At 44.6% G+C, this 25,979-nt stretch overlaps 1 protein-coding gene across 2 annotated transcripts in view; it reads left to right on the top strand.

The window, feature by feature from the left end:
- LOC121538450 (plexin-A1) overlaps positions 1-25,979 on the top strand; it is a 247,557-nt gene that overhangs the window by 24,314 nt on the left and 197,264 nt on the right. For both annotated transcript variants that reach the window (XM_041846467.2, XM_041846466.2), the window contains exon 2: positions 13,249-14,634. In XM_041846467.2, coding sequence (XP_041702401.1) covers positions 13,462-14,634 — 1,173 coding nt within the window. In that variant the 5' untranslated portion in view covers positions 13,249-13,461. The remainder of the gene's footprint in view (positions 1-13,248; positions 14,635-25,979) is intronic.

The following is a 25,979-nucleotide window of genomic DNA, read 5'->3' as shown; positions in this document are numbered from 1 at the left end:
TGTGTGTACGTGTCTGCTCACCTCAAGTGGCAGCATTTAATCAAGCATGACACTCCTCTCTGAGCTCTTGAGCTAGAACCTGAATCGCTGCTTCCTAATATCCTGTTGTGTGTATGAATCATGTGTGTGACTTTAAGATGCATAGGAACAACATAATAATCTATGGTAGGGAAAAGAGGCACAGAAACATTCCAGAGAACCTGGTGCTGTGCTTTTTCACAGTGAAACGATGCCCTCCCTGTTGTAGCTGATAGCAGAATAAAAACAAAACAACAACATTGGCTCAGTGAGGTGAGGTAGTGAGGCTACCTTCTGCATGAACACATCTACAGTTGGAAGCTTGCCTGGTAACCTGCTCCTTCTCCTCTCCTCCTCACCTCCTCCTCCACAGCGGGTCTCCTCCCTTGTTTCCTCCTCTCCGAGGGTGGGTCATAAAGGTGGCTACTGGTTGTAACTGATCTGTGCTGCTGCAGCCTGTCAGACAGGTCTACTCTCCCTCCCTGTAGCCTGTCAGACAGGTCTACTGTCTCCCTCCCTGTGTGTGTGTGTGTGTCCCACTCACTGTCATGACATATATACAGTGCATTCGGAAAGTATTCAGATCCTTGACTTTTTCCACATTTTGTTACGTTACAGCCTTATTCTAAAATGGATTAAATTATTTTCATCAATCTACACACAATACCCCATAATGACGAAGCAAAAACAAGTTTGTAGACATTTTTGCACATTTATAAAAAATTTATTTAAAAAATATCACATTTACATAAGTATTCAGAACCTTTACTCAGTACTTTGTTGAAGCACCTTTAGCAGCGATTACAGCCTAGAGTCTTCTTGGGTATGGCGCTACAAGCATGGCACACCTGTATTTAGGGAGTTTCTCCCATTCTTCTCTGCAGATCCTCTCAAGCTCTGTCAGGTTGGATGAGGAGCGTCACTGCACAGCTATTTTCAGGTCTCTCCAGAGATGTTAGATTGGGTTCAAGTCCGGGCTCTGGCTGGGCCACTCAAGGACATTCAGTGACTTGTCCCGAAGCCACTCCTGCGTTGTCTTGGCTGTGTGCTTAGGGTTGTTGTCCTGTTGGAAGGTGAACCTTCGCTCCAGTCTGAGGTCCTGAGCCCTCTGGAGCAGGTTTTCACCAAGGATGTCCCTGCCGCTGAAAAACATCCCCACAGCATGATGATGCCACCACCATGCTTCACCGTAGGGGTGGCAGGTTTCCTCCAGACGTGACGCTTGGTATTCAGGCCAAAGAGTTCAATCTTGGTTTCACCTCCCTGACCAAGGCCCTTCTCCCCCGATTGCTCAGTTTGGCCGGGCGGCCAGCTCTAGGAAGAGTCTTGGTGGTTCCAAGCTTCTTCCATTTAAGAATGATGGAGGCCACTGTGTTCTTGGGAACCGTCAATGCTGCAGACATTTCTTGGTACCCTTCCCCAGATCTGTGCCTCGACACAATCCTGTCTCGGAGCTCTACGGACAATTCCTTCGACCTCATGGCTTGGTTTTTGATCTGACATGCACTGTCAACTGTGGGACCTTATATAGACAGTTGTGTGCCTTTCCAAATCATGTCCAATCAATTTAATTTACCACAGGTGGACTCATATCAAGTTGTAGAAACATCTAAAGGATTAGCTTAATTTTGAGTCTCATAGCAAAGGGTCTGAATACTTATGTAAATAAGGTATTTCTTAAATTGATTAAATTTAGATTTTTTTGTCACTGGCCTACACACAATATCCCATTGTGTCAAAGAGGAATTCTGTTTTTCTATTGTTTTTATTGTTTTTTACAAATTAATTATAAATGAAAAGCTGAAATGTCTTGAGTCAATAAGTATTCATCCCCTTTGTTATGGCTAGCCTAAATAAATAGAAAATGCTTAACAAGTCACATAATAAGGTGCATGGACTCACTCTGTGTGCAATAATAGTGTTTAACATGATTTTTAAATACCTCACCTCTGTACACCACACATACAATTATATGTAATGTCCCTCAGTCAAGCAGTGCATTTCAAATGCAGATTCAACCACAAAGACCCAATGAAGTTTTCCATCTCCCAGTTTCTGTTGGAAAGCAGACTGAACCAGGTTTTCCACTAGGATTTTGCCTGTGCTTAGCTACATTCCGTTTATTAATTTTATTTTTTATTTTTACCTTTATTTAACCAGGTAAGTTCATTTACAACTGCAACCTGGCCAAGATAAAGCAAAGCGGTGCGATAAAAACAACAACAACACAGAGTTACATATGGGGTAAACAAAACGTACAGTCAATAACACAATAGAAAATCTATATACAGTGTGTGCAAATGTAGTATGTTATGGAGGTAAGGCAATAAATAGGCCATAGCGCAAAATAATTACAATTTAGTATTAACACTGGAGTGATGGATGTGCAGAAGATGATGTGCAAATAGAGATATGGGGTGCAAATTAGCAAAATAAATAACAATGTAAATAACAATATGGGGATGATGTAGTTGGGTGGGCTAATTTCAGAATGGCTGTGTACAGGTGCAGTGATCGGTAAGCTGCTCTGACAACTGATGCTTAAAGTTAGTGAGGGAGATAAGTGTCTACAGCTTCAGAGATTTTTGCAGTTCGTTCCAGTCATTTACAGCAGAGAACTGGAAGGAATGGCGGCCAAAGGAGGTGTTGGCTTTGGGGATGACCAGTGAGATATACCTGCTGGAGCGCAGACTACGGGTGGGTGTTGCTATGGTGACCAATGATCTAAGATAAGGCAGGGATTTGCCTAGAAGTGATTTATAGATGACCTGGAGCCAGTGGGTTTGGCGACGAATATGTAGTGAGGGCCAGCCAACGAGAGCGTACAGGTCACAGTGGTGGGTAGTATATGGGGCTTTGGTGACAAAACGGATGGCACTGTGATAGACTACATCCAATTTGCTGAGTAGAGTGTTGGAAGCTATTTTGTAAATGACATCGCCGAAGTCCAGGATCTGTAGGATAGTCAGTTTTACGAGGGCATGTTTAGCAGCATGAGTGAAGGAGGCTTTGTTGCGAAATAGGAAGCCGATTCTAGATTTAACTTTGGATTGGAGATGTGAGCTTAATGTGAGCCTGGAAGGAGAGTTTACGGTCTAACCAGACACCTAGTTATTTGTAGTTGTCCACATATTCTAAGTCAGACCCGCCGAGAGTAGTGATTCTAGTCGGGCGGGTGCAAGCAGCGTTCGATGGAAGAGCACGCATTTATTTTTACTAGCGTTTAAGAGCAGTTGGAGGCCACGGAAGGAGTGTTGTATGGCATTGAAGCTCGTTTGCAGGTTTGTTAACACAGTGTCCAATGAAGGGCTAGATGTATGCAAAATGGTGTCCTCTGCGTAGAGGTGGATCTGAGAGTCACCAGCAGCAAGAGCGACATCATTGATATACACAGAGAATAGAGTCGGCCCGAGAACTGAACCCTGTGGCACCCCCATAGAGACTGCCAGAGGTCCAGACAACAGGCCCTCCGATTTGACACATTGAACTCTATCTGAGAAGTAGTTGGTGAACCAGGCGAGGCAGTCATTTGAGAAACCAAGGCTATTTAGTCTGCCAGGTCGATGAAGACGGCTGCACATTTTTACATTTACATTTTTAGTCATTTAGTAGACGCTCTTATCCAGAGTGACTTACAGTTAGTGAGTGCATACATTATTTATCTTTTTTTTATTTTTATATATATTTATTATTATTACAATGCTTTTTAATTTTTTAAATTTTTTATACTGGCCCCCCGTGGGAATCGAACCCACAACCCTGGTGTTGCAAACGCCATGCTCCACCAACTGAGCTACATCCCTGCCGGCCATTCCCTCCCCTACCCTGGACGACGCTGGGCCAATTGTGCGCCGCCCATGGGTCTCCCGGTCGCGGCCGGCTACAACAGAGCACTGCGATGCAGTGCCTTAGACCACTGCGCCAATCGGGAGGCCAGTACTGTCTTTTATCGATCGTAGTTATTATATTGTTTAGGACCTTGAGCATGGCTGAGGTGCACCCATGACCAGCTTGGAAACAGCGGAGGGTGCAGAGCTGGTGGCTGGGGTAGGGGTAGCCAGGTGGAAAGCATGGCCAGCCGTAGCAAAATGCTTATTGAAATTCTCGATTATCGTAGATTTATCGGTGGTGACAGTGTTTCCTAGCCTCAGTGCAGTGGGTAGCTGGGAGAAGGTGCTCTTATTCTCCATGGACTTGACAGTGTCCCAAAACCTTTTGGAGTTAGTGCTACAGGATGCAAATTTCTGTTTGAAAAAGCTAGCCTTTGCTTTCCTAACTGATTGTGTATATTGGTTCCTGACCTCCCTGAAAAGTTGCATATCGCGGGGGCTGTTCGATGCTAATGCAGTACGCCACAGGATGTTTTTGTGCTGGTCAAGGACAGTCAAGTCTGGGGTGAACCAGGGGCTATATCTGTTCTTAGTTCTGAATTTTTTGAATGGGGCATGCTTATTTAAGATTGAGAGGAAAGCACTTTTGAAGAACGTCCAGGCATCCTCTACTGACGGAATGAGGTCAATATCCATCCAGGATACCCGGGCCAGGTCTATTAGAAAGGCCTGCTCGCTGAAGTGTTTTAGGGAGCGTTTGACAGTGATGAGGGGTGGTTGTTTGACCGCGGACCCATTACGGATGCAGGCAATGAGGCAGTGATCGCTGAGATCCTGGTTGAAGACAGCGGAGGTGTATTTAGAGGGTAAATTAGTCAGGATGATATCAATGAGGGTGCCCATGTTTACGGATTTAGGGTTGTACCTGGTAGGTTCCTTGATAATTTGTGTGAGATTGAGGGCATCTAGTTTAGATTGTAGGACGGCCGGGTGTTAAGTATATCCCAGTTTAGGTCACCAAGCAGTATGAACTCTGAGGATAGATGGGGGGCAAGCAATTCACATATGGTGTCCAGGGCACAACTGGGGGCTGAGGGGGGTCTGTAGCAAGCAGCAACAGTGAGAGACTTATTTCTGGAAAGGTGGATTTTTAGAAGTAGAATCTCAAACTGTTTGGGCTCAGACCTGGATAGTATGATAGAGCTCTGCAGGCTATCTCTACAGTAGATTGCAACTCCGCCCCCTTTGGCAGTTCTATCTAGACGGAAAATGTTGTAGTTCGGAATGGACATTTCTGAATTTTTGGTGGCCTTCCTAAGCCAAGATTCAGACACTGCTAGAACATCAGGGTTGGCAGAGTGTGCTAACGCAGTTAAAAACTTGGGGATTATTTTGTGATAATCAAACGGAAACCGAACCGACTTTAAAATGCCAAAGGTGATTCTAACTCAGGAGTGTGAATACTTATGTAAATTAGATATTTCTGTATTTGATTTTCAATACATTTGCAAACATTTCTAAAACATGTTTTCACTTTGTCATTATGTTATATTGTGTGTAGATGGGTGAGAATAAAAATATATTTAATCAATTTTGAATTCAGGCTGTAACACAACAAAATGTGGATTAAGTCAAGGGGTATGAAAACTTTCTGAAGGCACTGTACATCCCATACATCCCTAAACCAATGCCTACAAACACTTACACTTTCATAAACATGTCAAGAACAACTGTATAAACATGTGCACATGCACACACGTTTTGTTCTTCTATCCTCGTGGAGACCTAAAATGTATTTCCATGCAAAATCCTATTTTCCCAAACCCTAAACCTAATTCTAACCCTAACCTTAACCCTAACCCAAACCTTAACCCCTTACCCTAACCCTAATTGTAACTCTAAACCTAACCCCTAAGCTTAAAATAGCTTTTGCCCTCATGGGGACATGGCAGTTGTCCCCATGAGGGAGAATTGTCCTTGCTTTACAATCCTTGTGGGGACTTTTGGGGATTTTAGGTCCCTACAAGGATAGAAGAACCAACACACACACACACACACACACACACACACACACACACACACACACACACACACACACACACAGAGAGAGACACACACAGAGACACACTCACACACACACGTGCTTAAGTAAATAGGCCAGTGAGTGGAGAATGCACAGTGCCTGAGGATGTGATCCACTACTGGGAATGTGTGCTGACAAACCTAGCTTCTCTCCCTCACAGGCCTTGTTCTGGGATTTGAAATCCCTCTGACTGTATGTTAAAGAGAACCCTGGAGCTACAATCACTTAAGTGTTTTTAAGTGCTTCAAAAAGCCCAGAAATGTTGTATTTTATCATGGAATTTGGCGTAGATAATCGAAGCTGGCTCCAAACTGTAGTGTGGTAATTGTGGTATTTAAGAAAATGAGTTGGTCCTGTTAGGCTTGTACTGCTCGGTCAAGAGGCGGCTCTCAGCTTGTATCAGGGATCGCTTCCCTCTCACCAGACAGAGAGAGAGGTAGAGGGAGGGAGAGAGACTGAGCGAGGAAGAGAGGGAGAGGGAGAGGGAGAGAGGGAGAGAGAGAGAGGGAGGAAAAGAGCGAGAGCGAGCGCTGCCTGACTTCTGCCATCCACAGATTGAAACTGGATGTGATGCCCAGCCTTCAGGGAAGCATAAGGGTATTTGTCTTCGTTTGGACTTCAGTCAGTGCAATTGAAACCGTTTTTATGCGTGCTGTGGAGCTTTAACTCTTGCTATAAAATGAGGTCATTGTCAGAAATATATTAGACTACCCAAAGAGAGAGGGTGTTGACACTGTCTATTCCGCAGGAGGGTGGCGGCTTTATTGCTATATCTCCCAGGCTCTACCACACTCATATCACATTGTTATTAGGTAACATACCAATGACAACACATGTTTGGGAACTACATAAATGCATGGTATGGTGTATGGTATGGGCAGTGTTTGAATGTCGTTTTTGAGTGCATGTGGGTGCATACTATGCAAGAAACTGTTGGTTTCTAGAATGATCGATCTATCCCATTCTCAGTGGCCAGCTAGTTGGTTTTGCAGTGCTGCTGTTCCTCCTGCAGTGTGATAGCTCTGGACTCTACCTTCCCTGGGAGGTCAGGCGACCGGGGCTTTTAAGAAGCCAGACCAAATACCCAGGCTAGGCAGTCTCCTTTTATAGCTTTCTCATTGGAGTGCCTTAGAGTTTATTATGACACTGCCATCTTCACAGAGACACTCAGTTTGCTGTGTTTTTAGGAGCGCTTTCTCACAGCACAGTGGCCACAGGAATAAAGGCTAGTAAACGTCAGCTCCAGATGGGCTAGGCTACGTCAGATCCATAGCACTCTCAGGTAGTTAGCTGCAGCACTTACTTGATTGGAGATCGAGACTTGGAGAACTGGAGTAAGAGGTCATCGGTGTGTTTGTGTTTGGTCTGTAGTGTACTGTGTTTGGTCTGTAGTGCACTGTGTTTGGTTTGTAGTGTACTGTGTTTGGTCTGTAGTGCACTGTGTTTGGTCTGTAGTGTACTGTGTTTGGTCTGTAGTGTAATGTGTTTGGTCTGTAGTGTACTGTGTTTGGTTTGTAGTGCACTGTGTTTGGTCTGTAGTGCACTGTGTTTGGTCTGTAGTGCACTGTGTTTGGTCTGTAGTGTACTGTGTTTGGTCTGTAGTGTAATGTGTTTGGTCTGTAGTGTACTGTGTTTGGTTTGTAGTGCACTGTGTTTGGTCTGTAGTGCACTGTGTTTGGTCTGTAGTGCACTGTGTTTGGTCTGTAGTGTACTGTGTTTGGTCTGTAGTGTAATGTGTTTGGTCTGTAGTGTACTGTGTTTGGTCTGTAGTGTACTGTGTTTGGTCTGTAGTGCACTGTGTTTGGTCTGTAGTGCACTGTGTTTGGTTTGTAGAGTACTGTGTTTGGTCTGTAGTGTACTGTGTTTGGTCTGTAGTGCACTGTGTTTGGTCTGTAGTGCACTGTGTTTGGTCTGTAGTGTACTGTGTTTGGTCTGTAGTGTACTGTGTTTGATCTGTACTGGTAGTGGACGTGAGGACATGAGTCCAGTCTGGTTCAGGATATATTTGATCCTTTAAATCTCTCAACACAGGAGGATTTCACAATATCAACATGCTGTACATACTTACTCTAAGGATTATGACTCCCTGATTCTGTCTGAACTCCCAGCCTTTATCACTGTGAATGACTGTGTGTCTGTGTCAGCACCTGTTACCCCATGAAGCTGTTGGTGTGTGTGAGTGTGTGTCACACGTGTGCAGGATTGAGAGGCCTAGCTGGCTGGCTGCTCCAGTGGCCAACTGAACTGAACTGCCATTGAGTCGTATCCGTGACGGTGCAGAACCTCTTGTCTGCACTAATCCTGTTTGTCCCTGTAAAACACAAGTGTGTTTCTGTGTGAATGATGTGGAGGCCTGGCGTCTGGCGAGCAGCGGGTAGGTGTGTGTGTTTGTGTGTGTGTGGAGGCAGCTGTCTGTGAGGTCACTGTGTCAGGCATGGAATGCAGTACAGTGTTAAAAGAGCAAAGTGTTCTCACTCAGGGCCTTGCAGGAAATGCCAGCAGCAGCCAGCAGTGCACAGCCACACAGCCAGCCACACAGCCAGCCACACAGCCAGCCTCACAGCCAGCCTCACAGCCTTACTATTACAGCCGTATGGCCCCATGTCCTTATGGCCTCTGTCAGCAGTCAGTCAGAACACAGCCAAGGAGTCCCAGCCAGATATATCAATCTGTTTCACCACAACAAGACACTCTATGAATCTTATCAAAACATACACAAGATAAATATACATATGTCCCTCACTTAACCCTTGCTTTTCACATGTGATTAGTTTGGTCGCAGATTCTCCCATTAAATCTCCTTTCAATAATCACAATCTGAACATGAACCCAATAAAATAACGCCACACTGTCTGCTTCCTAACCCTGTTTTTCAACACTCATTTGCAAACTGTTGGGAAAGGGACAACTTCTATCACTCCAGTATACCTGCACATTGTATAGTATAGTATGGGAACTGCCCCTGCATATAGCTTACTTACTTTCTCTTGTTCTTCTTGTTTTTATTTCTTGTGTGTTTTTGTTGTATCTTATGTTATTTTTAGCGCTACATTGATAATGGTTACTGCATTGTTAGGTTTAGCGCTAGCAAGAAAGGAATTTCACTGTACTTGTGCACATGACATTAAAACTTGTTTTAATCTCTCAAATTGCAGATTTGGCAGTTGTATTTTTTTTTTGCTGTCTTTGTCAGCTCTTTATTTCCCAGTGAAGACACCATTTATTCCCTCCCTCCCTCCTTATCCCTGCCCTGACGGAGGCACTCGTTACTTTGGGACCTTTATGCCAGATTAACTTGTGTTGCTGCTCATACAGTGATTTTGCCTTCTCATCAGAAACACACTTCTGTTATGATGGGGTTTGCTGGGCTGGGTTGAGAGGCTTGTGAAGTGCCACTAGAGGAGTGTGAGGTGAATATGATTTGAACTATTAGTTCCCTGTCTGTAGGTCTTTAAGATGAATTCTAAATAGAAGTCCCATCTTGTTGAAGTTTCTGAAGTAATCCGTTCTGATCTGCCATAGGACCTCCTTTTGGAATGTATGTGAGAGGGTCAGGATGTTGACTTGAGTGCACACTTTATCCTATACTTCCACGTGCCTCTAACGTTAATACATCCTGTTAGGGCAATAGACAGTATGAGTCTGTGTTTCACAGTAGTAACATACAGGTATGCAGCCTAAATGTTTATACTGTATGCTTGGGAGTGCATACATTGTATGTGTGTGAATACATAAAAGTGTTTCTTTGCGTATCTGCCAAACATCGATAGACAGCAAAGGATGGAGTCTTTCCTCTCCTATGTGGTGTGTTGGCTGTGGCTTGCCTCCCTCATATAGACTCCGATGTGACCTCCATGTTAAAGATGCAGTGTGTATACATTTGCTTAAGTATGAGGCCCCAGTTTTGTGGCCGGTGCTGTAATTGATATGCCACAAGCAATAAATCAGTGTTGGCGCTGTGGCTCAGGGGCCGTTATCTGAGGAGGCAGGTAGAGCCCAGCCCAGCTGTCTGTCCGTCCGTCTACAGCACAACCTGGCTCAGCCTCCCTCTGCTCTGCTCTGCTCTCTGCAGCCAAACCCATTGATTCATTTCTCCTGCCTCGCATTTCCTCCGCCATGCACAGCCTGTGAGTTCAGGTACATTACTGACTGACTGGCTAATAGCAGCCATCATCAACATCCTCCATCTCTCGGGGATGGAAAAGGCATTGTTTTGCCATAAAGAGTAACGACCACTCAGTCCCTATCCTGATTTCTCCTTATCCATCTCTCTTCCACTCAACTTCTTTCTCTTCTCTAATCCTTTCTTCTAGGCCCCGTGTAGCTCAGTTGGTAGAGCATGGCGCTTGCAACGCCAGGGTTGTGAGTTCGTTTCCCACGGGGGGCCAGTATGAAAAATGTATGCACTCACTAACTGTAAGTCGCTCTGGATAAGAGCGTCTGCTAAATGACTAAAATGTAAAAAATGTATCTCTGTCACTCTTTTCTCTTAAAACATATTTAAAGTATCTCATTCATATTCAAGCAAGCGGTTGTCTTCTCAAGACATAAAACAGCTGCTTTTTCGTCCCAGTTCAGTCAAAGCACCGTCATATATTGGTTCAGGGACAATGTTTATTTTTAGTTAAAGTGATAGAATCTTGTCATAGTTGTGAACCTCATAGATCGACCTGTGATCTATACTATCATTTAGATATCTCCAGAGAAATATCTCAGACTAGTGCACTTGAAATGTCACCATTTTAAAAGTGGGTGTCTAATCACAGATCTGTGATTATAATGTGTACGCATTCATGCTTGTGTGTGTGAGAGAGAATATGTAATCTGAAGCATTTCATTGCTCTAATTTACATCAGTAAATGGGGCAGTGTGTGGTGAATGATTGAGTTGAGACGATGGTAGGTTTTGTGCCTCAGACACCAACGGCAGCCATGCCACAATGAGTCCATTGTCTTGATGGGCTGGAGAGCAGTGGGTTCATATAGCAGGTCATGATGGCTGACTGGGACTGGGAGATGAAAGCAGTCATTGACTTTCTGTCTGTCTGTCTGTGTGTGTGTGTGTGTGTGTGTGTGTGAGAGAGAAAGCGAGAGAGCAACCTCTGTTTTGGTCTGTAATCTTTTATTTCTCATTCTGGTCCTTTTATAGTCTCAGCTTCATCTATTACAATAGAAAATGTAAACCTGTATTCTTACAAAGTCTGCCCTCTCTATAGTCTAGGCCATATTGACAATATTAGGAATTGTTTGAGTATAAAGTCAATAAACATTGACCTACTGTAAGTCATTCTGTATGGTGAAAGGGTGAACTTTCCTATCCCAATACACAGTAGTGGATGTGCTTCTAGCTGCATCTTGCAACGGCTGTGTCTGCCCCTCCGCAGTGCTGCAGGTGACGGTGATGATGCAGGCAATGTGTGTAAAATATACAGCTGTGGAAAAAATAAAGAGACCACTGCAAATGTTTCTAAAATCAGCATCTCTACATGTATGACAGCCATTCCATTCCAGTATCTGTTGAATTCCAACACAGGCACACCTCATTCTACTGAATTAGGTACTGATTAGGTGATCACCTGAACCAAATCTTATTTAATGAGGAAAAGTATCAAAACCACTGCTGTGGTCATCACTATCTTCTTGCAATAGGACCAGCTGGATGGCAAAAACAGTGCTAATAGTACCTCAAAAGTAATATTAATCAAAAAATAACTATTGACCATGCCAAAAGAGTTGAAAAGGAAAGTTTTGAGTGAGGAAAAGAAGGGTTCAATTCTGGCTTTACTGGCAGAGGGATACAGTGAGCGTCAGGTTGCTTCCATCCTCAAAATGTCAAAGACGGCGGTTCATAAGAACAAGGTCAAGCAGCAGACATTGGGGACAACAAAGCTACAGACCGGCAGAGGGTGAAAACGACTCTCTACTGACCGGGATGACCGCCAACTCATTCGAATGTCACTCAACAACCGTAGGATGACATCAAGTGACCTACAAAAATAATGGCAAACGGCAGCTGGGGTGAAGTGCACGGCGAGGACGGTTCGAAGGGGCAGGGCTGAAGTCGTGCAAAGCTAGAAAAAAGCCCTTCATCAATGAGAAGCAAAGAAGAGCCAGGCTGAGGTTTGCAAAAGACCATAAGGATTGGACCGTAGAGGACTGGAGTAAGGTAATCTTCTCTGATGAGACCAATTTTCAGCTTTGCCCAACACCTGGTCGTCTAATGGTTAGACGGAGACCTGGAGAGTCATACAAGCCACAGTGTCTCGCACTCACTGTGAAATTTGGTGGACGATCGGTGATGATCTGGGGGTGCTTCAGCAAGGCTGGAATCGGGCAGATTTGTCTTTGTGAAGGACGCATGAATCAAGCCACGTACAAGGTTGTCCTGGAAGAAAAATTGCTTCCTTTTGCTCTGACATTGTTCCCCAATTCTGAGGATTGGTTTTTCCAGCTGAACAATGCGCCATGCCACACAGCCAGGTCAATCAAGGTGTGGATGGAGGACCACCAGATCAAGACCCTGTCATGGCCAGCCCAATCTCTAGACCTGAACCCCATTGAAAACTTCTGGAATGTGATCAAGAGGAAGATGGATGGTCACAAGCCATCAAACAAAGCCGAGCTGCTTGAATTTTTGCGCCAGGAGTGGCATAAAGTCACCCAACATCAATGTGAAAGACTGGTGGAGGGCATGCCAAGATGCATGAAAGCTGTGATTGAAAATCAGGGTTATTCCACCAAATATTGATTTCTGAACTCTTCGTAAGTTAAAACATTAGTATTGTGTTGTTTAAAAATGAACATGAACTTATTTTCTTTGCATTATTAGAGGTCTGACAACACTGCATCTTTTTTTGTTATTTTGACCAGTTGGCATTTTCTGCAAATAAATGCTCTAAATGACAATATTTTTTGGGGGAATTTGGGAGAAATGTTGTCAGTAGTTTATAGAATAAAACAAAAATGTTATTTTTACCCAAACACATACCTATAAATAGTAAAACCAGAGAAACTGATAATTTTGCAGTGGTCTCTTAATTTTTTCCACAGCTGTATATGAGGACGCACCATGGTCTGGCAGCCTAATGCTCTATGTTGAGTTAGTCAGACTCTGTCTGGCAGGCTGACATGCTCATCAAATGTTATATAGGATTCCCCCTAAGGCCCTATTGTAATTTATGAATGTTTATATATTATGACTTGTTTTTGCCCTCACCGCTCTGTGTGGCTGGCAGAGCTTTTAAAACCCTGTTCAGTCAATAGGGAGGGAGGGTTCCCTGATCCTATCTCCTAATGTGTGTTTTCCTTCCCTTCACAGGGCCGGCGGCCGAGGTGCTGTGGATGATGTTATAGACGACAGAGCAGAGACACAGAGACCAGAGGACGCCAGGCCAGTGCTACACCACCATCCCCTCCTTTATTTCCTTCTTTCCTTCCTTCAGCCTGGTGTAGGACAGCCACAGCTTCAGTAGAGGAAGAGGAACACACACACACACACCCAGGAACCTCTCCTCACCAAGCAGAGCCCAACATGACCTCCCACTCCACCCCACCCCCTGGAGGCCCTCTCCTACCCTTCCTCCTCCTGCTGTCGGGGGTGTTAGCCACCACCCCCAGCGACCTCAGGTCCTTCTCCCCTCCAGAGGGGGGGCTCACACACCTGGTGGTCCACAACAAGACAGGTGAGGTGTACCTGGGAGCTGTCAACTGGATCTTCAAGCTGTCCAGCAACCTGACCAAGCTGCGCAGCCATGTTACAGGCCCTGTGGTGGACAATGAGAAGTGTTATCCCCCTCCTGGCGTCCAGTCCTGCCCCCACGAGCTGGCCCAGACCAGCAACGTCAACAAGCTACTGCTGCTGGACTACGGTCAGAACCGCCTGATCGCCTGCGGCAGCACCTCCCAGGGAATCTGCCAGTTCCTCAGGCTGGACGACCTGTTCAAGCTGGGCGAGCCCCACCACCGTAAGGAGCACTACCTGTCCAGCGTGGCCGAGGCTGGCACCATGTCTGGGGTGGTCATCGGTGGAGACGCGACCGGGGGCGGAGGAGAGGCCGGCAAGCTGTTTGTGGGCACGCCCATCGACGGCAAGTCAGAGTACTTCCCCACGCTCTCCAGCCGCAAGCTGATGGCCAACGAGGAGAATGCCGACATGTTCAGCTTCGTCTACCAGGACGAGTTTGTCTCCTCGCAGCTCAAGATCCCATCAGACACGCTTTCCAAGTTCCCTGCCTTCGACATCTACTACATCTACGGCTTCAGCAGCGAGCAGTTTGTCTACTACCTGACCCTGCAACTGGATACCCAGCTCACCTCGCCCGACGCCAGCGGGGAGCAGTTCTTCACCTCTAAGATCGTCCGTCTCTGCGTGGACGACCCCAAGTTCTACTCCTACGTGGAGTTCCCCATCGGCTGCACCAAGGACGGGGTGGAGTACCGCATGGTGCAGGATGCCTACCTCAGCCGTCCCGGGACCAAGCTGGCGCGCTCGCTAGGCATCTCAGAGCAGGAGGAGGTGCTGTTCACAGTGTTCGCCCAGGGCCAGAAGAACCGGGCCAAGCCCCCCAAGGAGTCAGCCCTGTGCCTGTTCACCCTGCGCCGCATCAAGGAGAAGATCAAGGAACGCATCCAGTCCTGCTACAGAGGAGAGGGGAAATTGTCACTTCCCTGGCTTCTCAACAAAGAACTAGCCTGCATCAACTCAGTAAGTTTTCCTTTCACTGTGTGTGAATGATTGATAGTTGTGATGTTGATGTATTTTGGTAAAGCACCTCTTTCTGAGTGAAGTTTCAGTTTTTATCTTCCTGAATCCAGAATGTGTGTGAGAGAGGGAGAGAGGCTCTCTCTGGTCTGTCCCTGGGGACTGGAGCATACAGTATGTACTGCAGGCAGGGAGGTAGAGGGTAGCGAGTAGAGAGTAGAGAGAGCAGACACTGCCGTCTGTGGGGGCCTACCCACCCCAGCTAGATCTCAATTAGACACACTCACTGACTCTCACATATCCACAACATTCTGTTAGTTAGAACTCTGTCCAAATCACTCAAGTCAATTAACTGAGTCACAACGGAAGCAGCTAATCTCATAGGTCTTTTCAGATCGCAGATGTATCTGTGGAGATGTCTCGTTCTTTTCTTCTATCCCTCTGACACTCCCTCTATCTGCCCTCTCCCTCCTCTCCCAGCATCCCTCTCTCTCCTCTCTCTCTCCTCCTGTCTCTTTACGGATGCGGCTACAGCCCTCTTCCTGGTCCACACTGGCTGTCTGTTGCCACATCATTAGGCCTGTGTGTGGGATTTGCGGACCGTCACTCTGTTTTCTGGGAGTCTCCCCTCTCCTCCGGCTCTAATTGATTTATATAGTTCTGAGGCTGTCATCTGTCGCCTGGTGTGTCACCCCTGTCCTCACGGGACTCCTTGCCTGGAGGCTGCAGGCTGGGGTTGGAGCCGAGGCTGGGGTTGGAGCCGGGGCTGGGGTTGGAGCCGGGGCTGAGGCAGAGGGGAGGCCTGTACAGGGAGGGAGAGGGTGATCGTGCATGTCTGATGCTCTGATAATCACCAAGGCTAGGCAGGCAGGCTTCCTCTCCTGCCCTCACAGGCTCACAGGCCAGGGGAAACACACAGAACACAGGAATCTCCTCAGGGCTCCCTTGGCTTGGTAGTGGCCAGTCTGCCATTTCTCATGTTATGCTATCCTGATAGTCCCTCTATTATGTTTTCCTCTGCTAGGGACAGACTAGCAATGCACAAGGACAGTCATAGACCTCCAGTCACGGGAATAACATGGAGAGAGAAAGAGATGGCTATTGCATTATAGATGTAAGGGTAAATGATTGTTGTGAGATATGTCCTTCTTTAAAGCAACGTTTAACAGTGCCTTGAAGTAGCTCTCATCTCACTGGGTCCTGCTCTCTGTCGTGGACGTGGGTGGGATACTTTCTCTCTCTCTCTCTCTCTCTCTCTCTCTCCCTCTCCCTCTCCCTCTCCCTCTCCCTCTCCCTCTCCCTCTCTCTCTCCCTCTCCCTCTCCCTCTCTCTCTCTCTCTCCTCTCTCTCTCTCTCTCCCTCTCTCTCTCACTCTCACTCTCACTCTCACTCTCTCTCTCCTCTCCCTCTCCCTCTCCCTCTCCCTCTCTCCTTAATCAGATCCAGGCTGAGAAGGAGGATTAGCCTAACACAGCCGTGGAGAGGAGAAGAGAGCAGAGTAGTGAGGGCGTCTTCTCTCTGTGCAGGGTGCTTGGCAGACAGTGAGCAGCCAGCTCTCTAGCTTGCATTAATGATAATAACCGTGGCTATTCTAATGGCAGGCTGGGGGCAACCTGCTGAGGTAATGACGGCAGCATGTCTGACTGGTGCAGATGAAAAGATTACAGTCCTTCCCTCTGCTCCCTCCGACAAAGGTCCTCCATCAACACACACATTGCAACGTCCAGCTCATGCATTATTCACCTGGGCTGCGTCTGAAATGGCACCCTATTCCTTATTTAGTGCATAAGTAGTGGTCAAATGTAGTGCCCTATGTAGGGAATAGGGTGCCATTTTGACTGCCAAACATTCGGTCTCAGCCATGTGCTCACCTTCTGTTATTCAATTGTGCTGACAATAATCCCCCAAATCAGAAACCCCCTCTGCCTCACTCCACCATACAACTATTCACCCCCGCACGCACAGGATGCGCCAATACTGAGCTGAATTCTTTTGGAATGCAACAGAAATAGAGACAGGGACAGATAGACAGAAAAAGAAACCAGAGGCATTGACAGACAGACAGGCAGGCAGGCAGGCAGGCAGGCACGGCAGACAGGCAGACAGACAGGCAGACAGGCAGACAGCAGACAGACAGGCAGACAGGCAGACAGACAGAGGCAGAATAAGGCTAGCCAGACAGACATAGGCAGAATAAGGGCAGACAGACAGACAGACAGACAGACAGACAGACAGAGGCAGAATAAGTCTAGTCAGACAGACAGACAGACAGACAGACAGACAGAGGCAGAATAAGGCTAGTCAGACAGACAGACAGACAGAGGCAGAATAAGGCTAGTCAGACAGACAGACAGACAGACAGACAGACAGACAGACAGAGAATAAGGCTAGTCAGACAGACAGACAGTACACATGATGTCTCTCTTCTGCCCACCATGACTGAGTCACTATATGAGACTATGCATGATATGTAAATGAGATACACTACATGATTTTCCTTTATTACCATCTGCTCTGGTGCTTGTGATCGATCAAGGGCATGTCATGGGGATATACTGATGATTTTATAGAGGCCTCATGTTTCATAGAGCCAGACAGCCTCTCCAGTTCGTTAGCATGACCTTGGACTGTATTACTGTATTGATGATCAGAGCTCCGAGATTATTTTACACAAAGATATTTACACCCATAATGAAGTTCTTGACCAGCATTTTAACTATCTGTCATGGATTCTGACATGTTTTGTCACTTCCAGTTGGAACACATCACTGATAGATTCGTAATGGAGTCAGCTGAGCGAGAAGCTGCAGTTCAAACACTCACAGTTTCAGACAGATGACTTGAGTGTTAGGTTGCTGCCTGCTTGTCATGTGCTGTTATGAGAGCCTTAATAATGTTACTACTAATGACAGCTTCATACAGGCATCATGGCCGTCGCCATCTTGAAGGGAGAAATTCCAAAATGGCCCTAAGTGGCCTGCTGATGATTTTATTAGCTCACTCAAACTCCTCCTCCTTTCCAGTTTATGGCCAGTCCGTTGTAGTGTTAGTGTAATGCAATGCTGGAAGTTTGAAAGTTACGGGTCACCTTCCTTGCCAGCTGCGGGCTCATTTCCAAAGCCGTGTATTGTGTCCATAAATACAACAGGTTTAGCATTGCTAATGAGCCTTTCAGCATGTCCTCAAAAGACATAAAGGAGCAAAATAGCAACAGCAGAACAAAATGGCCACCACCAGTAAAGCCTGTGTTCTTTGGTGGTGTGTGGAGCAGAGGCACGTCTTGGGCTGTGAAGGAGAAGCATTGCGATGCATAGCAGCATTCCCTTGCTCGGTGTGTATAAACAAGACTGTGTTTATTGTCTGGGCCAGGGAGAACATTTGAGGAAACATGGCCTCCAATAACCAACAGAGAGGGGATGAGAAAAAGCCTTAGATCCTCACACTGAGTGTATAATTGTGTATCAACGTTGATCACTTTGGTGGGGGGTTGCAGGGCGGATGACATATTATTGTCTTTGGGGGTGACACTGTCTGATGGTTCAAAGACTTTCCTCTGTGCCAAAGCTGCTCCATTGTCTCCATCTAAACCTCATTATGGCTGGTATTTCTCTAGTGCATTCCACATCCCACATGGAATGGATAGCGTTAGAACGTTTCAAGGCCCTATGCTCACTGGTTATATGTTTTCAGTTCAAGCCCTCCTGTCTTTGTCATGCCAGTCAACCATAACCCCCACCCCATTGCCAGGGTTAGGCAGCATTACCATGGCATCCAAGGACAACCCAACCATGAGGGTGTCTTAAGAAGCCGTCTCTTTCCCTTCCAGGCCATCCGATTATACAGACACATGGATAGACCAGGCCATCAGGAGGGGATAAAGCTGTATGCTAAGACACAACTGCTGTACTAACTGGGAGAGATGAGAGCGCTAGCATCACTCATCAAAGTAAAGATGATTTCACCAGGACAAATGTTATTCAAATGAAGCCTGCATGCCTGGTTGCCTAGCTGGCAGTGTTAGATATATGTGCATTGAGATGAAACCGTGTGCAATCTATCCCACACAAGAGATGTAATATCAAATCAATAACTCAGCTAGTTAACTGGGTCGTAGGAAAAATGACCTCTCCCTCTCAACCTTTCACTGTCTGCAAAGTATGTGTAGGTTGCAAATCTCCTAACGAGCCCAGGCTTTTAGTGCTCCAGATCTAATTGTGAGTGTAATTATTTATTGATGTGTGTTTGTGTGTATGGAGTGTGCAGAGCGTGTGGGTGAGTGGGGGGCTGTTATCACTTCGAGCTATGGAGCTATTTACCAGCCGTGATGGTGAGTACAGCTGTATTTGTTGTTTCCTGTGGCGCTGTGCGATGATATCCAGAAAGCATTAGTCTATTTCATATTTAGCTGCAGCATAGACAGTGGAGACACCAGGCAATGGGCCACTCTGCTTTGAGAGGACTATTCCCTGGGACATGGCTGGGAATATACAGTCCACTAGCATAACAATCTCAGCCTCTCTCCCCATTCTTCCTCCTTCCCACAAAACTAAACCAGTGGCGATGCTTTGGATTTAAAATGCTGTCATCCACTGTAATGTTGGTTTGTCTTGTGTGGATGGAGCATTCTGAAGAGCTTGCGGCAGCCTCAAATGTTTGCTCTATCTGAAATTCAAAACCCATTTTGGGTGAAGGGAGAATGTGGAGACTTGAAGGCTGTGGCATCTAGGCTTGGGCGGTATACCGTATATACCGTATACAGGGGTATCTGGAAATAGCTACAGGATGATTTTTCAATACCATCAATATGTTTTTCACAAAATGATAATATTTGTAGCTACTTTTTAAGTAAATACCTGCAGTGCGATAAAGCAAATTGCGTTCTTCATTTCACCTGTCACATTATTTTACATTATGAAGCTTACCGTAGTTCCCCAGAACAGTTGAGCCAGTCAGTTGTTTGTAAGTAGCACAACGGGATAAAGTGGGAGCAGGTGAGTCCAGCTGTGTATTGACAGGGGACGCGTTTTATATTGAAAGTCAACAGTTTTTTTTGTTTCAATCATGATCAGGGACATGCAACTATAGTTTCACAGAAACTTCACAGAAAATACATTAGTGCAACACATTCAGCAGAAAATAGCTTCATTTTCATCAGATGACAACAGAAATGCAGTGCTATTTAGCTGGCAGCCACACAAGTAAATGTGCATACAATAAAAAAGCAAAGTCTTTTTTGCAAAAACGATGCATGGCCATCATATTTCTTATGTTTATCATAGAAAGAATGTAGCCAGCTACATTTCCTAATGTTTTGCTTAAAGTTAATCTAGCATTTTACCGGAGAAAAGTACAGAAGAAAAGTAGCTACACATCACTCAGAGCGCTGTGTGCTGATAGAATGCCTGTTCGTGAATTCTCATCCGAGTGGAGGAGTGAAACTGAAGTACAAAATTAGTCTGATGCGGAGCAGAAATTACAATAAGAAGCATTTTAGATCTGCGTTTATAAAACGCAGTAAGATATTTCTTATGCGTTTTATCTTTTTTTCCTGCGTGAAAAATGAAGAATTCTGCGTTAACGCAAACCCTAAGTTTAACTTGCTAGTTATCTAAATAAGTGGCTGAATTAATAAGGATGAGTTATCTGTACAGCTGCCACTGTGATTTCCTTGCTGCGTTTGTTCTCCTCTCTGTTCTCAGCCCGTCTGCTCCTCCCCATGTTGTCCGAGCAGAGAAGGCAGGCCCGTTGCCCTAGCGACTCCAGACTCCACACAGACACAGCGTGTGCACATGCTGCTCCAGAGCCAGTACTGTTCTTCCCTCAGACAAGCATGCGTGAAAATTTAGTTCATTTGCACAATGTCTCTCGTTCACGTTCGCTTGTAAATGTCCAAACTCACCAAAAATGACATTCGGTAGCTCCTACCTACAGTACCAGTCAAAAGTTTGGACACACCTACTCATTCAAGGGTTTTTCTTTATTTTTACTATTTTTTTATATTGTAGAATAATAGTGAAGAATTCAAAACTATGAAATAACACATATGGAATCATGTAGTAACCAGAAAAGTGTTAAAACAAATCAAAATATATTTTATATTTGAGAATTTTCAAATACCCACCCTTTGCCTTGATGACAGCTTTGGTGTCCTTTTGGTTACTACATGATTACATATGTGTTATTTCATCATTTTGATGTCTTCACTATTATTCTACAATGTAGAAAATAGTAAAAATAAAGAAAAACCATGGAATGAGTAGGTGTGTCCAAACGTTTGACTGGTACAGTGCATTCGGAAAGTTTTCAGACCCCTTGACCTCCGTACCTTCGGGCTCTGATCAGTCCCTACACCCAAACGAGGGCACTGTGTTCATCCACCTCTGGCCTGCTGGCTCCCCTTCCTCTGCGGAAGCATAGTTCCCGCTCAGCCCAGTCAAAACTGTTCGCTGCTCTGGCACCCCAATGGTGGAACAAGCTCCCTCACGACGCCAGGACAGCGGAGTCACTCAACACCTTCCTGAGACATTTGAAACCCCACCTCTTTAAGAAATACCTGGGATAGGATAAAGTAATCCTTCTACCCCCCCCTAAAAAAAAATTTGTATTTGTAAAGTGGTAATCCCACTGGCTATAGGGTGAATGCACCAATTTGTAAGTCGCTCTGGATAAGAGCGTCTGCTAAATGACGTAAATGTAAATGTTATGTTACAGCCTTATTCTAAAATTGATTGAATTAAATGTTTTCCTCATCAACCTATACACAATACCCCATAATGACAAAGCGAAAACAGGTTTTTAGAAATTTTAGCAAATGTATTACATGTAAAAAACAGAAATACCTCATTTACATAAGTATGCATACCCTTTGCTATGAGACTCAAAATTGAGCACAGGTGCATTCTGTTTACATTGTTCATCCTTGAGATGTTTCTACAACTTGATTGGAGTCGACCTGTGGTAAATTCAATTGATTGGACATGATTTGGAAAGGCACACACCTGTCTATATAAGGTCCCACAGTTGACAGTGCATGTCAGAGCAAAAACCAAGCACTGAGTTCGAAGCAATTGTCTGTAGAGCTCCGAGACAGGATTGTGTCAAGGCAAAGATATGGGGAAGGATACCAAAAAATTTCTGCAGCATTGAAGGTCCCCAAGAACACAGTGGCCTCCATCATTCTTAAATGGAAGAAGTTTGGAACCACCACCAAGACTCTTCCTAGAGCTGGTCGCCCGGCCAAACTGAGCAATCGGGGGAGAAGGGCCTTGTTCAAGGAGGTGACCAAGAACCCGATGGTCACACTGACAGAACTCCAGAGTTCCTCTGTGGAGATGGGAGAACCTTCCAGAAGGACAACCATCTCTGCAGCACTCCACCAATCAGGCCTTTATGGTAGAGTGACCAGACAGAAGCCACTCCTCAGTAATAGGCACATGACAGCCTGCTTGGAGTTTGCCAAAAGGCACCTAGAGGACTCTCAGACCATGAGAAACAAGATTCTCTGGTCTGATGAAACCAAGATTGAACTCTTTAGCCTGAATTCCAAGCGTCACTTCTGGAGGAAACCTGGCACCATCCCTACGGTGAAGCAGGGTGGTGGCAGCATCATGCTGTGGGGATGTTTTTCAGCGGCAGGAACTGGGAGACTAGTCAGGATCGAGGGAAATATGAACGGAGAAAAGTACAGAGAGATCCTTGATGAAAACCTGCTCCAGAACGCTCAGGACCTCAGACTGGGACGAAGGTTAATCTTCCAACAGGACAACGACCCTAAGCACACAGCCAAGACAACGCAGGAGTGGCTTCAGAAACTCCCCAAATACAGGTGTGCCAAGCTTGTAGTTTCATACCCAAGAAGACTCGAGGCTGTAATCGCTGCCAAAAGTGCTTCAACAAAGTACTGAGTAAATGGTCATGTAAATGTGATATTTACGTTGTTTATTTTTAATACATTAGCAAAAAATTCTAAAAAACCTATTGTCGCTTTGTCATTATGGGGTATTGTGTGTAGATTGATGTAAACAATTTAATCCATTTTTGAATAAGGCTGTAACGTAACAAAATGTGGAAAAAGTCAAGGGGTCAGAATACTTTCCAAATGCACTGGATTGCCTGTCTTTGGAATTAGTTTATTTTTGTTTGCGCTTGTCAGCATATTTAGCTAAAAGCCTCCATGGAAATTCGCTATTAATTATGCTAATGTTGTTAGCCTTCTGGTAATAGGCGCCCAATGTTTTTTTTGTTGCGTTTTTGGGCCCCTTGTGTACTAAGCCAGTAATACCGTAAATCCCGGGATGCGAGAAGGACAGTATGACTATATGAAAATCTGGATACTGCCCAACCCTAGTGGCATCCATCTCATAGGGACAGTGAAGACTGAGCCCATCTCTCCCCACATCTGGAACACATCATGTTGTTGTTTTCAAGTGGTGGATATTGACAATTATTATCAATAAACACACATAGATCAGAAAAACTGCTTTGGATCAGCAATCGAGGAGATATTCTGAAGTTATTTCTTAAGAAGTTATTTTTGATCGATAAACCCACATAGATCAGATAAACAGCTTTGGATCAGCAATCAAGGAGATATTCTGAAGTTATGTTTTAAGAAGTTATTTATGTTGATCAGTTATAGGCCTATGGCGGTCATTACATTTTGTCAACTGGTTATTGTCATGCCAAAGTCTGCCGGTGTTACGCTAATGCACACCTTTGGAACATCTACATTTAAAAAAGTATAGTAAATCAATTGAATATATACCATCACAATAAATCCATTATTTATTTTAGGCAGGTCTAAACAAACATTATGATATGAAGAAAATGTAATTCAGAAGAACAGAATATGAGGTGGCCCACTGTATGTTATCTGGCTATGCGCCATGCCATAGGCTGTATCCTTGTTCATTTAGCAAAGATATGCTTATAAGTCCCGTGCCATTATTTTATATTATATGATTTTATCATAAAAATAATATAATTGTAACTTAGAATAGAAAGGATATTTTTCCCATTCCGGAGCGAGTGTGCATATGAAGTGGCTATGTTGAGCGTAAAAGTGATAATTTGAAACAGGTCATATACGCTAGATTTAGAAATCAAAACATATATGGGCTGCATGATGTGACTATAGGCTATTGATGATTTGAGAAAGTGGCAAAAAAAAAGCTTGCACTCTGTTCCTTGCCTCAGGCTGCACACGCTGTTCCCTCGTCAAGCAATCATATTTTTACCAATCAGACCATTCTCTATTTAATCTTGTCTTAACTAATATGTCAAATTAGTTTTGATTTAGAATGGCCCATTATCAAATGGGCAGGAACAGGGGCAGGGGAAAAAGACATGTCTTCCTTATGTACTCGAATAGCGAATGGTGGCCGCTTTCCCACTGGTTCGTTATTCAGTCATGCCGAGTAGGCTACTCCGGTTTTATAGCTGAGATATAAATAAATAAATAAATAAATGTACAGTTGTAGCAGCTGGGATCCTCCTCTTTTTAGTGGCAACCATCAAAACTCTGCTTTCACACAGGATTGCATATAGAAATGTTTACATACAATCCCACTTATTTCACTCCATGCATCAACCACTGTTTGAGGAGCATGCAGCCTCTCGCTGCGCGCCAGATGATATTCCGCCCAAACTCTCTGTATGCCATGGGCTCTATAACCCTGTTCCTGCAGCTACCCAGTGCTTAATTTGGGAAACCAAGTGAAATCGATAGGAACATCAATAGTAACATGTTTTCACAACTAAACATATTTCATTAAACTGTTGACAGCCCCTCTCTCTGCAGGCTCGAGAAAGGAATGAAGGAGGGAGAGGAGGAGATGGAAACGCACGGTGGTGAGATATTCTGTAGCTAAAAGTAATGCGTCAGCCTATTAATTATAAAAAATGTAATTAAAACGATTACTATGCTATTCAAAATCAAATACAAATTCACTATAATTGTAAGTCGCCCTGCACAATCAATGAACTAACAGCATTGCCTAGGCCTGTTCTTTCCCAGACTCATGGATAGAAAGTTTGGAGCATAGCATAAGGTAACCAGTCCCTCCAGTACGCATAATAATACAGTCCACACTCAAAGACTTAGAAAGCTGTCCATTTTATTGTGTTAGGCTTTGAAACAATGTCCACAACGACCATGTTTTTCACTCAGTTTCAACCTGTTGTTAAACTTCTTTCTTCATATTGATCGATCACAGTGAGCTCAGTTTTAAAAGCACATACTGTTTTGTTTATAAGTATTTGATGTGATTTTTGATAGAATTTGCATTGATGTCAGAGTGGTTACAATAGAGCGCTGAGTACTAGGCCATTAGCGACCTGATTGTCGTTAGTGAATTGGGTACTACCAATGCATGTCCAGAGTGCATAAGAGGAGATTATCATGACTCAACGGTAGGGCTGGGCGATATGCCCTAAAAATCATATCTCCATTTGTTCAAACTTATGGGCGATTCACGATATACAGTCAGGTCCATAAATATTTGGACATTGACCAAGTTATAATTATTTTAGCTGTCTACCACAGCATATTGGAGATGGAATTCAATAATGAATATGAGCTGAAAGTGCAGACTTTCAGCTTTAATATGAGGGTATTTACATTCAAATCGGGTGAAGGGTGCAGGAATTACAGCACTTTTTATATGTGGTCCCCCCCTTTTTAAGGGACCAAAAGTAATTGGACAATTGGCTGCTCAGCTGTTCCATGTCCAGGTGTGTGTTATTCCCTCATTAGTTAATTTACAAGTATGCAGATAAAAGGTCTAGAGTTGATTTCAAGTGTGGCATTTGCATTTGGAATCTGTTGCTGTTAACCCTCAATATGAAGTCCAAAGAGCTGTCACTGCCAGTGAAGCAAGCCATCATTAGGCTGAAAAATCAAAACAAACCCATCAGAGAGATAGCAAAAACATTAGGTGTGGCCAAATCAACTATTTGGTACATTCTTAAAAAGAAAGAACGCACTGGTGAGCTCAGGAACACCAAAAGACCCGGAAGACCACAGAAGAAAACTGTGGTGGATGACAAAATAATTATTTCCCTGGTGAAGAAAAACCCCTTCACAACAGTTGGCCAGATCAAGAACACCCTCCAGGAGGTAGGCGTATCTGTGTCAAAGTTAACAATCAAGAGAAGACTTCACCAGAGTACATACAGAGGGTTTACTACAAGATGTAAACCATTGGTAAGCCTCAAAAACAGGAAGACCAGATTAGAGTTGCCAAAAAAACATCTAAAAAAGCCTGTACAGTTCTGGAACAACATCCTATGGACAGATGAGACAAAGATCAACTTGTACCAGAATGATGGGAAGAGAAGAATATGGAGAA

Source organism: Coregonus clupeaformis, chromosome 24, assembly GCF_020615455.1.
Source record: "Coregonus clupeaformis isolate EN_2021a chromosome 24, ASM2061545v1, whole genome shotgun sequence".
NCBI lineage: Eukaryota > Metazoa > Chordata > Actinopteri > Salmoniformes > Salmonidae > Coregonus > Coregonus clupeaformis.
Note: the sequence above shows the minus strand (reverse complement) of the source record. Positions and strands in the feature narration are given on the sequence as shown.